At 41.4% G+C, this 15,955-nt stretch overlaps 4 protein-coding genes across 4 annotated transcripts; all 4 read right to left on the minus strand.

Annotated features, from left to right (window-relative positions):
• Positions 1–1,476: 1,476 nt before the first annotated feature.
• LOC131455580 (trace amine-associated receptor 13c-like) lies at positions 1,477–2,548 on the minus strand. The gene is made up of 2 exons (XM_058623302.1): positions 2,376–2,548; positions 1,477–2,287 (listed from the first exon to the last, which is right to left on the minus strand). The coding sequence occupies exons 1-2, from the start codon at positions 2,546–2,548 to the stop codon at positions 1,477–1,479; spliced, it is 984 nt and encodes a 327-aa protein (XP_058479285.1).
• A 2,473-nt stretch (positions 2,549–5,021) lies between these two features.
• LOC131455350 (trace amine-associated receptor 13c-like) lies at positions 5,022–6,095 on the minus strand. The gene is made up of 2 exons (XM_058622923.1): positions 5,923–6,095; positions 5,022–5,832 (listed from the first exon to the last, which is right to left on the minus strand). The coding sequence occupies exons 1-2, from the start codon at positions 6,093–6,095 to the stop codon at positions 5,022–5,024; spliced, it is 984 nt and encodes a 327-aa protein (XP_058478906.1).
• A 2,276-nt stretch (positions 6,096–8,371) lies between these two features.
• Positions 8,372–9,443, minus strand: LOC131455472 (trace amine-associated receptor 13c-like). The gene is made up of 2 exons (XM_058623119.1): positions 9,271–9,443; positions 8,372–9,182 (listed from the first exon to the last, which is right to left on the minus strand). The coding sequence occupies exons 1-2, from the start codon at positions 9,441–9,443 to the stop codon at positions 8,372–8,374; spliced, it is 984 nt and encodes a 327-aa protein (XP_058479102.1).
• A 4,011-nt stretch (positions 9,444–13,454) lies between these two features.
• Positions 13,455–14,528, minus strand: LOC131455353 (trace amine-associated receptor 13c-like). Its single transcript, XM_058622926.1, has 2 exons — positions 14,356–14,528; positions 13,455–14,265 (listed from the first exon to the last, which is right to left on the minus strand). Exons 1-2 carry the CDS (start codon positions 14,526–14,528, stop codon positions 13,455–13,457), a joined length of 984 nt encoding a protein of 327 aa, XP_058478909.1.
• Positions 14,529–15,955: the final 1,427 nt, after the last annotated feature.

Here is a 15,955-nt window from a genome sequence, read left to right on the forward strand (position 1 = left end):
AGGTGGCAGCTCCCGGAGGGGTGTGTCGATCAAGTTAAATAAAATGTACATGAATGTAACTGCTTTGGATTCTGTTGTTAATGCAAACACAAATATTATCCATATGCTAGTAGTGAGGAATATTTGTATAATTCACGTTTAAATTCTGTAAAAATGTTTTCATAACCAACTAAGAGTGGTATTATAACTGAAATATTCCTAATTAAGTCGGGAATTGAATCAAATTAAATTGTGGATCGAATTTAATTGAGACCTTGTGAATCGTAATCAAATCAATTTAGGCTTTTGGTGGTGATACCCAGCCCTACTTCAGAGGACACTGCATTGAATGAATTACTAGTGGCCTAATCCTAATCCTAACCTCAGCCTAACTTTAAAACATGTCCTCACCTTAAAATGTAGTTGATCCCCATAAGGAAGACAAGCCCCGATAATGTAAGTGTAAAAAAGTTTAGGTCCCCACAACTTGAGGAGTACCAGGTATACACACACACACACACACAGCTGTCTGACGCAGAGACTCATTCAGGATTATCCAAGCTTATATTACAGACATCATCAACAACACTTTGACATTGTGACTGCTCTGAATTTAATTCAAGATATTCATATCATCATTTTTATGTATTGTACTGTGCAAAATAAACAAAATCAAGTGAAAACTAGACATTTTAAACACATTTCGTATAAAATACCAACATCGTACATCAGCTCTCGACCTATATAAAACAGGATATTCATTTAGGGCCTTCCATGAAGGTATTTGCAAAATAAACATGAGTTTAAACAGTGTGGGTCTTAAATTCATGGATGAGTGGGATACTCAGTGCTTATTGTCTGAGAACAACTGTTGTAGCTCAGTGAAAGAAGCCAAAACATAGATTTGGCTCACATCATAACAAACCTATTTTACTAACAGCAACTTTAAATTCAAATTTCCACAGAAAACCAACAAAAAGTTCCTAATTTTAATTTGCACAAACACAAGCTTTACAAAATTCATCAAGAACAAATCCTTAAAAATGCATGTGAGATTATTAATGACCCGGCCCTCACAGATTTTGCTGAGTCACATCTTGGAGAAACAAAAGCAGAAAAAAAAACAACTATTTAAATCACAGCTCGGTCACAGAGAGTTATTGTGCATATGTATATAATTAAAAAGCTAAAGTGCAATGATAAAAGTATAAATGAGACAGAGAAACTGACATTTAGGGGCAGAAAACTTGTGGGAATTAACTTGTGCAATATCTATAACATATTCACAACATATGCACAATATGTGACATATATTATGCATTATAGGCAATAAAAGACATCATGTTTTCAGGTTTCCCACATGTGTTGTGCTGCACATGGCTGGGATTTTGCATGCAGCACTAAACTTTACTCTGTTCACTGCATTTCTCTATTGCTCTGTAAGATCCCTACATTTGAAAAGAAAAAAAGAAAAAATTCTCATCACCTCCGTTCTCTTTACATTAATTTAAAGTCAGAGGAGCCGGGCTTCAGTATTTGAAGTGTTAAAATCAGTTTGATAGATTTTCTAAACCAGGGATAGAAAAAGGCATATATCAGTGGGTTTAAAAACGAGTTAAAGTAGAACAGAAGTCTAATTGATGCATCACTTGACACACTGAGCAGGATGTCCTCGCCTGTCACCGTACCACAATAAAACGGGCAGACGCATAACAAAAACGCAACGATGACAACGCCGAGAGTCCGTGCCGCTTTCATTTCTGATTTCTTGACTTTGACCAAGCTCTGTTGAGGATCGACTGCCGTGCGCACTTGCATGGCACGGACCTGAGCGATAACAACCACAAAGACTCTGAGATACAGGACGATGACGACAATGACAGGACCAACAAAGGACACATTCATTTCTATGACTAAAGAGATGTTATTGATTAGAAGGACACACTCTCCGATGCAGGAATTCAGGCTGCCTGGCTGTTTCAGGTTGCTCCTCAGCAGCACACAGTGACAGAGGGTCGAACCCCCCCAACAAGCACAAACACACATCTTAACTCTTTTTTCAGAGACTTTGGTTCGGTAATGCATTGGGTCACAAATAGCCACATAGCGATCAACTGATATGAGGACCATGGTTCCTATCGAGGAAGCGGTGATGATGTATTCCAGCACGTAATACAGAAGACACATGAAGTCACCGAGGAACCAGCAGCCGTCTATCGCCGAGGTTTGAATGAAAATAAGGAAGCCCACTAGGAAATCTGAGATACCCAGAGAAAGTAGGAGGATATTGGTGGGGGTGTGGAGCTTCCTGCAGAAGCAAGAGAGTAACATACATATTATTATTTGCTGTATAATCCTGAACAGTTCTGAAATGAAGACAACAAATATTTAACAACCTGAAGTGGGAGATGGAGACAATGACGAGCAGGTTGAGGATCACAGTGAGCAGGCCGATGAACGTCAGCATGATCTTACTGAGCATGGACACAGCCGGAGGCAATGCTGTCTTCCTGCAGGAGGCGTTGAGAAGTTGTGGGAAACAGAGGTCGACTTCATCGAGGGTTTGCATCGTTACTGTGAGGCCAAGACAAGACACTGCCCAGTCTTCTGCCTGCAGCAGTGGATTTTATCTCTTTCTCGGTGGACCTCCTATTTTCCTCAGCATGTTTGTTTCATCGTCTCTACTCAACCATGACATCACGTGTTTTCCAGTTTGGCCAGTAAAATAACCCCGTCTGTGAGGTCCACTGTCAATCACATCATAGTTGTACACACAGGCATTTAATGACCATAGGGTCCAGAGGCCAATCTGATATAACATGTGGAAGGGCATGAAAAAACATGTGGAAGAAGCCAGGCGTGTCTGATTGGTATAGCACTGAATCATAACATACATTTTTTCAAGGCACTTTACATACTGTACTAGTCCAGCAACAAAGCACCATTCGGGCTCGGATCACGTTGCCGTTCCTCCCAGTCACACCCCTCCAGGTCTCACTGTCATTGCCCACGTGAGCATTGAAGTCCCCAGCAGAACAAAGGAATCCTCAGCAGTAGGATTCCTTTCTAGCACCACCTCCAGAAACTCCAAAAAGGGTGGGTACTCTGAACAGCTGTTCCATGCATAGGCACAAACAACAGTTAGTACCCGTCCCCTCCACCCGAATGCGGAGGGGAGGCTACCCTCTCATCTACCAGAGTGAATCCCAATGTACAGGCACCGAGCCCAGGGGCAATGAGTATGCCCACACCTGCTTGGTGCCTATCACCAGGGGCAACTCCAGAGTGGAAACAAGTCCAACCCCTCTCAGTGAGACTGGTTCCAGAGCCCAAGCTGTGTGTCGAGGCGAGCCCGACTATATCTAGTCAGAACTTCTCAACCTTGAGCACCAGCTCAGGCTCCTTGCCTGCCAGAGTGGTGACATTCCACGTCTCTTGAGACAGCTTCTGCAGGTGAGGAATGACCTCGCCTCGACCACCACCCAACTCACAGTGCACCCAACCTCCATGACCCCTCCCAAAGGTGGTGAGCCCATTGGAAGGGGGACCCATGTTGCGTCTTTGGATTGTGCCTGGCCGTGTCCCATGGTTGCAGGTCCAAACACCAGGTGCTGGCCATCAGGCCCCCCGGTGACCGTCATCCAGGCAAGGTAGAGTGCGGTCCCTCACCTTGGACCTGTATGCCTTGGGTAACCTTACCAGGGGCATAAAGCCCCCGACAACTTAGCTCCAAGGATCATTGGGACATGCAAACCTCGCCACCTCGATAACGTGGTGGCTCCTGGAGGGGTGTGCTGGTCACGTTAGATAAAAAGTATATTAATGTAAATGCTTTGGATTCTGTTGTTAAATATTCTCCACATGCCAGTTGTGAGGAATATTTGTATAATTAACATATTAAATTCCGTAAAAATTCCCACAAAGAGTGGTATTGTAACTGAAATATTCCAATTTATATTGGAATTGAATCAAATCAAATCGTCGATCGAAACGTTATTGTTAGCGATACCCAGTCCTACCTCTGAGGACACTGCATTGACTGAATTACTAGTGGTCTTATACTAATCATAACCTTAGAAGTAGTTTGTCTGCATAAGGACGACAAGTCCCCATAATGTGACAGTGCAAACAGGGTCCCCACAACATGAGGAATACCAGATACACACACACACAGCGCTCTGATGCAGAGACTCATTCAGGATTATTTACGCTTAATATTACAGATATCATTGTAACGTCATCACCCTTTGGTTTTCATTGTGACTGCATTGAATTTAATATATTCACATCATAATTTTTATGTATTGTACTGTGCAAAATGTTTAAAATTAAGTGAAAATTAGACATTTAAAGCACATTTCGTGTGAAATACCAACATAGTTTATCACCTATCGACTTAAATAAAACAGGATATTAATTTAAGGCCATATCACTTAGCTCTTGCATGAAGGTACCTAATAGGTCCTAATATTAATTTGCACAAACACCAGCTTTGCAAAATTCATCAAGAAGACATCCTTAAAAATGCACAAGAGATTATCAATGACAATGACACATTTTACTGAGTCATATCTTGGAGAAACAAAAACAGAACAAAAACAACTATTTAAATCACAGCTTGGTCACAGAGAGTCATGGTGCATGTACAGAATGTTACAAAAGCTAAAGTGCAATGATAAAAGTATAAATAGGAAGGGAAAATTGACATTTAGGGGCAGAAAACTTGTGGGAATTGACTTGTGCAATATGTATAACATATTCTGGACACAATATGTGACATATATGATGCATTATGGGCAATAAAAGACATCAGGTTTTCAGTTTTCCCACATATGTTGTGCTTTCACATGGCTGGGATGTTGCATGCAGCACTATGTGCACACGTCCAAACTCAGGGTCAAGGCATAGAAGAGATTCTAAAGTCCACCAAAGCAGACAGTTTATGGTTAGTTTATGTCTAGGCTTTACTCTGTTCACTGGGTTTCTCTATTGGTCTGTAGGATCTTTACATTATGAAAAACTAGTCATCAGCACCGTTGTCTTTACATTAATATGAAGTCTGAAGAGCCAGGCTTCAGTATTTGTAGTGTAAAAATTAGTTTGATAGATTTTCTAAACCAAGGATAGAAAAAGGCATATATCAGTGGGTTTAAACAGGAGTTAAAGTAGACCATAAGTATAATAAATGCATCATTGTATGCACTGAGCAGGGTGTCCTCGCCTGTTACCGTAACACTATAAAACGGGCAGATGCATAATAAAAACGCAACAATAACAACGCCGAGAGTCCGCGCCGCTTTCATTTCTGATTTCTTTACTTTGACTGAGCTCTGTTGAGGATCAGCTGCCGTGCGCAATCGCATGGCACGGACCTGAACGATGACCACGACAAAGACTCTGAGATAAAGGACGACGACGACAATGACAGGACCTATAAAGGACACAGTCATGTCTATGACTGAAGAGATGTTATTGATTAGAATGACACACTCTCCGATGCAGGAATTCAGGCTGCCTGGGTGTTTCAGGTTGTGCCTCAGCAGCACACAGTGACAGAGGGTCGCACACCCCCAACAAGCACAAACACACATCTTAACTCTTTTTTCTGAGACTTTGGTTCGGTAATGCATTGGGTCACAAATAGCCACATAGCGATCGACTGATATGAGGACCATGGTTCCTATCGAGGAAGAGGCTATGATGTACATCAGCACATGATACAGAAGACACATGAAGTCACCGAGGAACCAACAACCATCTATCACCGAGGTTTGAATGAAAATAAGGAAGCCCACGAGAAAATCTGAGATACCCAGAGAAAGGAGAAGGATATTGGTGGGGGTGTGGAGCTTCCTGCAGAAGCAAGGGAGTAACATACATATTATTATTTGTTGTATAATCCTTAACATTTCTGAAATGAAGAAACAACAAATACTTAACAACCTGAAGTGGGAGATGGAGACAATGACGATGAGGTTGAGCATCACAGTGAGCAGACCAATAAACGTCAGCATGATGTAAGTGATCATGGACACAGCCGGAGGCAATGCCTTCTTCCTGCAAGAGGCATTGAGAAGTTGTGGGAAACAGAGGTCCACTTCATCAAGGGTTTGCATCGTTACAGTGAGGCCAAGACAAGACACTGCCCAGTCTTCTGCCTGAAGCAGTGGATTTTATCTCTTTCTCGGTGGACCTCCTATTTCCCTTAGCATGTTTGCATGTCATCATCTCTACTTAACCATGACATCATGTGTTTTTCAGTTTGGCCAGTAAAATGTCAATCACATTATAGTCAAAGTACACGTAGGCATTGAATGACCGTAGGGACCAGGGGCCAATCTGATATAACATGTGAAAGGGCATGAAAAATGTGCGAAAGAAGCCAGGCATGTTTGATTTGTATAGCACTGAATCACAACATACATTATCTCAAGGCACTTTACATACTGTCCTAAAGCTTATAATTAGGGCTCTTTCTGACAGGTGACTCTGCCAGATTTTCCCAACAGACCCTCACAATATGTTTAGGTCTGCCAGGCCTGACTGGCATCCTCCCCTGCCATCGGAGCCAACTGACCACCAGGTGGTGATCAGTTGACAGCTCCGCCCCTCTATTCACCCGAGTGTCCAAGACATATGGCCACAGGTCTAACGACACAACCACAAAGGTGATTATTGACTCACAACCAAGGGTATCCTGGTGCCAAGTGCACATATGGACACCCTTATGCTTGAACATGGTGTTTGTTGGGGACAAACGGTGACAAGCACAGAAGTCCAGCAACAAAGCACTGTCTCACTGTCATTGCCCATGTGAGCATTAATGTCCCCAGCAGAACAAAGGAATCCTCACCAGGAGCACTTTCTAGCACCATCTCCAGAGACTCCAAAAAGGGTGGGTACTCTGAACAGCTGTTCCGTGCATAGGCACAAACAGCAGTTAATACCCGTACCCAGTTAGTACCCGTCCCTCCACCTTTGGGTGGAGGGAGACGACCCCCTCGTGTACCAGAGTGAACCCCAATGTACAGGCCTTGAGCCAGGGGGCAATGAGTGTGCCCACATCCGCTTGGTACTTTAAAAAGTACATTAATGTAACTGCTTTGGTTTCTGTTATTAAATATTATCCATATACCAGTTGTGAGGAATATTTGTATAATTAACATATTAATTCTGTTAAAAAATGTTTTCATTTCCCACTAAGAATGGTATTGTAACTGAAATATTCCTAATTAAATCGGAATTGAATCAAATCATATCGTCGTTTCTATCGATATTGGTAGCGATACCCAGCCCTACCTCAGAGGAAACTGCATTGACTGAATTACTAGTGGTCTTATACTAATCATAACCTCAGCCTAACTTAAAAACATGTCTTCACCTTAAAAAGTAGTTTGTATGCATAAGAAAGACAAGTTCCCATAATGTGACAGTGCAAACAAGCTCCCCACATTTTTATGTATTGTACTGTGCAAAATATTTAAAATAAAGTGAATACTAGACATTTAAAGCATATTTCGTATTCACTACCAACATAGTTTATCACCTATCGACTAAAATAAAATATTAATTTAAGGCCTATCACTTAGCTCTTGCATGAAGGTACCTGTGAAATAAACATGAGTTTAAACAGTTTGGGTCATAACTTCATGCATGAATATGAGTGTCAGTTTTTATTTTTTGAGAACAACTGTTGTAGCGCAGTGATAGAAGCCAAAACATAGATATGGCACACATCATTACAAATGTATTTGTCTGACAGCATCTTTAAATTTCATCATTTCCGCAGTGAACAAACAAAAAGGTCCTAATATGAATTTGCACAAACACCGGCTTTGCAAAATTCATCAAGAACACATCCTTAAAAATGCACAAGAGATTATCAATGACCCTCACACATTTAGCTGAGTCATATCTTGGAGAAAAATAAATAGAACAAAAACAACTATTTAAATCACAGCTTGGTCACAGAGAGTCATGGTGCATGTACAGAATGTTAAAAAAGCTAAAGTGCAATGATAAAAGCATAAATGAGACTGTAAAATTGACATTTAGGGACAGAAAATTTATGGAAATTGACTTGTGCAATATTTATAACATATTCTCTGCACAATAATTGACATATTGTATATGATGCATTATAGGCAATAAAGGACATCAGGTTTTCAGTTTTTCCACGTGTGTTGTGCTTGCACATGGCTGGGATGTTGCATGCAGCACTATGTGCACACTTCCAAACTCACGGTCAGAGCATAGAAGAGATTTTAATGTCCACCTAAGCAGACAGTTTATGTTTAATTTATGTCTAGACTTTACTCTGTTCACTGGGTTTCTCTATTGGTCTATAGGATCCCTACATTATGGAAAAACTACTCAAACCACTCCGTTGTCTTTACATTAATTTGAAGTCAGAGGAGCCGGGCTTCAGTATTTGAAGTGTAAAAATGAGTTTGATAGATTTTCTAAACCAGGGGTAGAAAAAGGCATATATCAGTGGGTTTAAACTGGAGTTAAAGTAGAAAAAAAGTATGACAAATGCATCACTTGACACATTGAGCAGGATGTCCTCGCCTGTCACCGCACTGCTAAAAAACGGGCCGACACATAATAAAAACACAACAATAACTACGCCGAGAGTTCGTGCCGCCTTCATTTCTGATTTCTTTACTTTGACTGAGCTCTGTTGAGGACCGGCTGCTGTGCGCACTCGCATGGCACGGACCTGAACGATGACTGCGACAAAGATTCTGAGATACAGGACGACGACAACAATGACAGGACCTATAAAGGACACAGTCATGTCTATGACTAAAGAGATGTTATTTATCAGAAGGACACACTCTCCACTGCAGGAATTCATGCTGCCTGGCTGTTTCAGGTTGTGCCTCAGCAGCACACAGTGACAGAGGGTCGCACACCCCCAACAAGCACAAACACACATCTTAACTCTTTTTTCAGTGACTTTGGTTCGGTAATGCATTGGGTCACAAATAGCCACATAGCGATCGACTGATATAAGGACCATGGTTCCTATCGAGGAAGCTACAATGATGTATTCCAGCACGTAATACAGGATACACATAAAGTCACCAAGGAACCAGCAGCCATCTATCGCCGAGGTTTGAATGAAAATAAGGAAGCCCACGAGGAAATCTGAGATAGCCAGAGAAAGGAGTAGGATATTGGTGGGGGTGTAGAGCTGCCTGCAGAAGCAAGAGAGTAACATATATTATTATTTGTTGAATAATCCTTAACAGTTCCGAAATGAAGAAACAACAAATACTTCACAACCTGAAGTGGGAGATGGAAACAATGACGAGCAGGTTGAGCATCAAAGTGAGCAGACCAATAAACGTCAGCATGATGTAAGTGATCATGGACACAGCCGGAGGCAATGCCGTCTTTCGGCAGGAGGCGTTGAGAAGTTGTGGGAAACAGAGGTCCAATTCATCGAGGGTTTGCATCGTTACAGTGAGGCCAAGACAAGACACTGCCCAGTCTTCTGCCTGAAGCAGTAGATTTTATCTCTTTCTTGGTGGACCTCCTATATCCCTTAGCATGTTTGTGTGTCATCGTCTCTACTCAACCATGACATCATGTGTTTTTCAGTTTGGCCAGTAGAAAGTCCCTGTCTGTGATGTCCACTGTCAATCACATCATAGTTGAAGTACACACAGGCATTTTATGACCCTAGGGTCCAGGGGCAAATCTGATATAACATGTGAAAGGGCATGAAAAAACGCATGGAAGAAGCCAGGTGTGTTTGATTTGTATAGCAGTGAAAGACAACATACATTATCTCAAGGCATTTACATAAGGCTTATAATTAGGGCTCTTTCTAACAGGGGTCTCTGCCAGATTGAACCCCAATGTACAGGCCATGAGTGTGCCCCCGCTTGGTTCCTCTCACCAGGGGAAACGTCAGAGTGGAAACAAGTCCAACCCCTCTCAATGAGACTGGTTCCAGAGCCTAAACTGTGTGTCAAGGTGAGCCCGACTATATCTCGTCGGAACTTCTCAACCTTGAGCACCAGCTCAGGCTCCTTACCTGCCAGAGGAGTGACATTCCATGTCCCTACAGCCAGCTTCTGCAGCCGAGGTTTGTACCTCCAAGGTCCTCGCCTTCGACCACCACCCAACTCACACTGCACCCGACCTCCATGGCTCCTCCCACAGGTAGTGAGCCCATGGGAAGGGGGACCCATGTTGGCTTTTCGGACTGTGCCTGTCAGGGCCCCCAACAACTGAGCTCCTAGGATCACTGGGAGACGCAAACTGTCATGGCGGGATTCAAGATCTTGGACTCAATTGCAGGAGAACAGAAGCAGGTTTCAAAAAGGTTTATTTGCTTTCATAAGCAAAAATTAAAAGTTGACCAGAGGTCAAAACAAAAGTCAGGAAAAGAGCAAACAGGCTCAAAAAAACTCCTCAAAATCACATAAATGAAATCTACAGCCAAGCTGCAAAAACTAGAAAATAAAACTACAGACTTGCTGTGAAAAACTGAAATCAAAACAACAGCCTTGCTGCAATACTTCCAGGAACGGGGAAACTATGAGTTACAAACGCTTGAATCGATAACTTGGTCTTCTCTGAATAGTCATCTGTGACGCACTGACAACTGACAAGCGGAGAGTGAAGCATTTAAAGGTGCAGGGGTAATTATCACCAGGTGCAAGTGGTTCCTAATCAACGGGGCGTGGTGAAGACAGAGACAGTGAACACAGACAGTGGAAACCCATCACCAAAATAAAACAGGAAGTGACATAACAAAACCAAAAATCCTAACTGCCCACACCAACTAAACTAACATAACCGCCGCTTCGTGACACAAACCCCTCCAACACAATAAGGTGGCAACTCCCGGAGGGGTATGTTGATCATGTTAAATAAAAAGTACATTAATGTTACAGCTTTGGATTCTGTTGTTAGTGTAAACACAAATATTTTCCATATGCCAGTTGTTTGGAATTTGTATAATTAACGTTTTAATTCAGTAAAAAATGTTTTCATAACCAACTAAGAGTGTTATTATAACTGACATATTCCTAATTAAATCAGAATTTAATCAAATCAAATTGTGGATCGAATTGAATTGAGACCTTGTGAATCGGAATCAAATCGATACAGGACATTGGTGGCGATACCCAGCCCTACTTCAGAAGACACTGCATTGACTGAATTACCAGTGGCCTAATTAATCCTAATCTCACCCCAATTTTAAAACATGTCTTAAAATGTAGTTTGTCCCCATAAGGAAGACGAGTCCCCATATTATAAGTGTAAAAAAGTTTAGGTCCCCACAACTTGAGGAGTACCAGGTGCACACAGACACACACACACACACAGCTGTCTAAAGCAGAGACTCATTCAGGATTATCCACGCTTAATATTACATATATCATCAAAACATCATCAACAATACTTTGACTTTCATTGTTACTGCTCTGAATTTCATTCAAGATATTCATATTATCTTTTTTATGTATTGTACTCTGCAAAATAAACAAAATCAAGTGAAAACTAGACATTTTAAGCACATTTCGTATAAAATACCAACATCGTATATCACCTCTCGACCTACATAAAACAGGATATTAATGTAGGGCCTTGCATGAAGATATTTGTGAAATAAACATGAGTTTAAACAGTGTGGGTCATAAATTCATGGATGAGTGGGATTCTCAGTGCTTATTGTTTGAGAACAACTGTTGTATCTCAGTGAAAGAAACCAAAACATTGATTTGTCTCACATCATAACAAATGAATTGCACTGACAGCAACTTCAAATTTCAACATTTACAGAGAAAACCAACAAAAAGGTCCTAATATTAATTAAATTAATTAACACAAGTTTTAAAAAAAATCATCAAGAACATATCCTTAAAAATGCATGTGAGATGACCAGACCCTCACAGATTTTGACAAAGAAATTGAGAAATTATGCATTATAGGCAATAAACATATATTATGCATTATAGGTAATAAAGGACATCAGGTTTTCAGTTTTCCCATGTGCGTTGTGCTTGCACATGGCTGGGATTTTGCATGCACCACTATGTGCACACATTAGTACACTAGACTTACCCTGTTCACTGGGTTTGTCTATTGCTCTGTAAGATCCCTACATTTATAAAAAAAAAAATACTCATCAGCTCCGTTCTCTTTACATTAATTTAAAGTCAGAGGAGCCGGACTTCAGTATTTGAAATGTAAAAATTAGTTTGATAGATTTTCTAATCCAGGGATAGAAAAAGGCATATATCAGTGGGTTTAAAAAGGATTTAAAGTAGAACAGAAGTCTAATTGATGCATCACTTGACACACTGAGCAGGGTGTCCTTGCCTGTCACCGAACCACAATAAAACTGGTAGACGCATAACAAAAACGCAACGATGAAACACCGAGAGTCTGTGCCGCTTTCATTATCTCAAGTCATTTTACATACTGTAGTAACGCTTATAATTAGTAATTCTGTAAAAATGTTTTCATTTCCCACTAAGAGTGGTCCTGTAACCAATTTATTCCAATTTAAATCGGAACTGAATCAAATCAAATTGTGGACCAAATTGAAATTGGTAGCAATACCCAGTCCTACTTCACAGGACACTGCATTGACCTCAATTAATAGTGGCCTTATACAAATTGTAACCTCAGCCTAACTTTAAAACATGTCTTCACCTTAAAAAGTAGTTTGTCTGCATAAGGAAGACACGTCCCCATAATCTGACAGTGCAAACAGGGTCCGCACAACATAAGGAATACCAGGTACACACACACACAGCTCTCTGATGCAGCGACTCATTCAGGATTATTTACACTTAATATTACAGATATCATCATAACATCATCACCACTTTGGTTTTCATTGTGATGCTGTGAATTTAATTCAAGATAATTACATTATAATCTACATTAAAATTTGCACAAACACCGGCTTTGCAAAATTCATCAAGAACACATCCTTAAAAATTATCACTGACCATCAAACGTTTTTTTGACTCATATCTTGGTGAAACAAAAACAGAACAAAAACAACTATTTAAATCACAGCTTGGTCACAGAGAGTCATGGCACATGTACAGAATGTTAAAAAAAACTAAAGTGCAGTAATAAAAGCATAAATGAGACGGGAAAATGGACATTTAGGGGCAGAAAACTTGTGGGAATTGACGTGCAATATTTATAACATTCTGGACACAATATGTGACATATACGATGCACTATGGGCAATAAAGGACATCAGGTTTTCAGTTTTCCCACGTATGTTGTGCTTACACATGGCTGGGATGTTGCATGCAGCACTATATGCACACTTCCAAACCCAGGGTCAAAGCATAGAAGAGATTCTAATGTCCACCTTAGCAGACAGTTTAAGGTTAATTTATGTCTAGACTTTACTCTGTTCACTGGGTTTCTCTATTGCTCTGTAGGATCCCTACATTATGAAAAACTACTCATCAGCACCATTGTCTTTACATTAATTTGAAGTCAGAGGAGCCAGGCTTCAGTATTTGTAGTGTAAAAATGAGTTTGATAGATTTTCTAAACCAGGGATAGAAAAAGGCATATATCAGTGGGTTTAAACTGGAGTTAAAGTCGAAAAAAAGTATGACAAATGCATCACTTGACACATTGAGCAGGATGTCCTCGCCTGTCACCGCACTGCTAAAAAATGGGCAGAGGCATAATAAAAACACAACAATAACAACGCCGAGAGTCCGCGCCGCTTTCATTTCTGATTTCTTTACTTTGACCGAAGTCTGTTGAGGACCAGCTGCCGTGTGCACTCGCATGGCACGGACCTGAACGATGACTGCCACAAAGATTCTGAGATACAGGACGACGACGACAATGACAGGACCTATAAAGGACACAGTCATGTCTATGACTAAAGAGATGTTATTTATCAGAATGACACACTCTCCGATGCAGGAATTCAGGCTGCCTGGCTGTTTCAGGTTGTGCCTCAGCAGCACACAGTGACAGAGGGTCGCACACCCCCAACAAGCACAAACACACATCTTAACTCTTTTTTCAGTGACTTTGGTTCGGTAATGCATTGGGTCACAAATAGCAACATAGCGATCGACTGATATGAGGATCATGGTTCCTATCGAGGAAGAGACGATGATGTATTCCAGTACGTAATACACAATACACATAAAGTCACCGAGGAACCAGCAGCCGTCTATCGCCGAGGTTTGAATGAAAATAAGGAAGCCCACGAGAAAATCTGAGATACCCAGAGAAAGGAGGAGGATGTTGGTGGGGGTATGGAGCTGCCTGCAGAAGCAAGGGAGTAACATACATATTATTATTTGTTGTAAAATCCTTAACAGTTCTGAAATGAAGAGGCAACAAATACTTCACAACCTGAAGTGGGAAATGGAGACAATGACGAGCAGGTTGAGCATCAAAGTGAGCAGACCGATGAACGTCAGCATGATGTAAGTGATCATGGACACAGCCGGAGGCAATGCCGTCTTCCTGCAGGAGGCGTTGAGGAGTTGTGGGAAACAGAGGTCCACTTCATCGAGGGTTTGCATCGTTACAGTGAGGCCAAGACAAGACGCTGCCCAGTCTTCTGCCTGAATCAGTGGACTTTATCTCTTTCTTGGTGGACCTCCTATTTCCCTCAGCATGTTTGCATGTCATCGTCTCTACTCAACCATGACATCATGTGTTTTTTAGTTTGGCCAGTGACGTACAAGTACACACAGCCATTAAATGACCGTAGGGTCCAGGGGCCAATCTGATATAACATGTGAAAGGGCATGAAAAACGAGCGGAAGAAGCCAGGTGTGTTTGATTGGTATAGCACTGTATCACAACATACATTATCTCAAGGCACTTTACATACTGTAGTAAGGCTTATAATTAGGGCTCTTTCTGACAGGGGACTCCGCTAGATGTTCCCAACAGACCCTCACAATATGTTTAGGTCTGCCTGGCCTGACCGGTATCCTCCCATGCCATCGGAGCCAACTGACCACCAGATGGTGATCAGTTGACAGCTCCACCCCTCTATTCACCCGAGTGTCCAAGATATATGGCCGCAGGTCTAACAACCCCGACAACTGAGCTCCTAGGATCATTGGGACACACAAACCTCTCCACCATGATAAGGTGGTGGCTCCTTGAGGGGTGTGCTGGTCAAGTTAAATAAAATGTACATTAATGTAATTGCTTTGGATTCTGTTATTAAATATTCTCCATATGCCAGTTGTGAGGAATATTTGTACGATTAACATATTAATTCTGTAAAAATGTTTTCATTTCCCACTAAGAGTGGTATTGTAACTGAAATATTGTAATTGAATCAAATCAAATTGTGGATCGAATCAATATTGGTAGCGTTACCCAGCCCTACCTAAGAGGACACTGCATTTACTGAATTACTAGTGGCCTTATACTTATCATAACTTTAGCCTAACTTTAAAGGCAACATTGACCGGAAGCTCCAATTTAACGCTGCTTTTGTGTGTTTATCTGCGTTATTACCTCGTTTATGAAACCCTAAAGTTTCAGAACAAACAGTTCAGCCACTGGTGAGAAAATAGGGTTTTATTGTTTTCCTGGGCTCTGCAAAGCGGAAAGACACTTTCCATTTGCTGATGTTGTCATCAGTAAACCTAACATTCAACCCCAGAAGAAGAAGAACTACTCTCGTTGTAGCTGCTGAGATGCAGAGCATCCACCGTGCCAGAGGGGGAGCAGCGTATCTGAGAGTTGATGTGTTAATTACGTCACTTCCAGGTACCTGGCCAATCACAGGACAGTGGGAAAGCTCTCGCTGGCTAGCCAATCACAACACAGTCTGCGTTCTGGGGGTGTGATTTTGGTCTGAAACAATGCGGCTGACGAGAGCGCCAGTGAGGGATATTTCGATCGGCTCGTTTGCAGCAACTAGGAGGTTTTTCACCATGAAAACAAGTTAATATATGTAAGTAGACCTCCATAACTAACATATATG

Source organism: Solea solea, chromosome 2 (assembly GCF_958295425.1).
Source record: "Solea solea chromosome 2, fSolSol10.1, whole genome shotgun sequence".
In the NCBI taxonomy this organism is placed as follows: Eukaryota; Metazoa; Chordata; class Actinopteri; order Pleuronectiformes; family Soleidae; genus Solea; species Solea solea.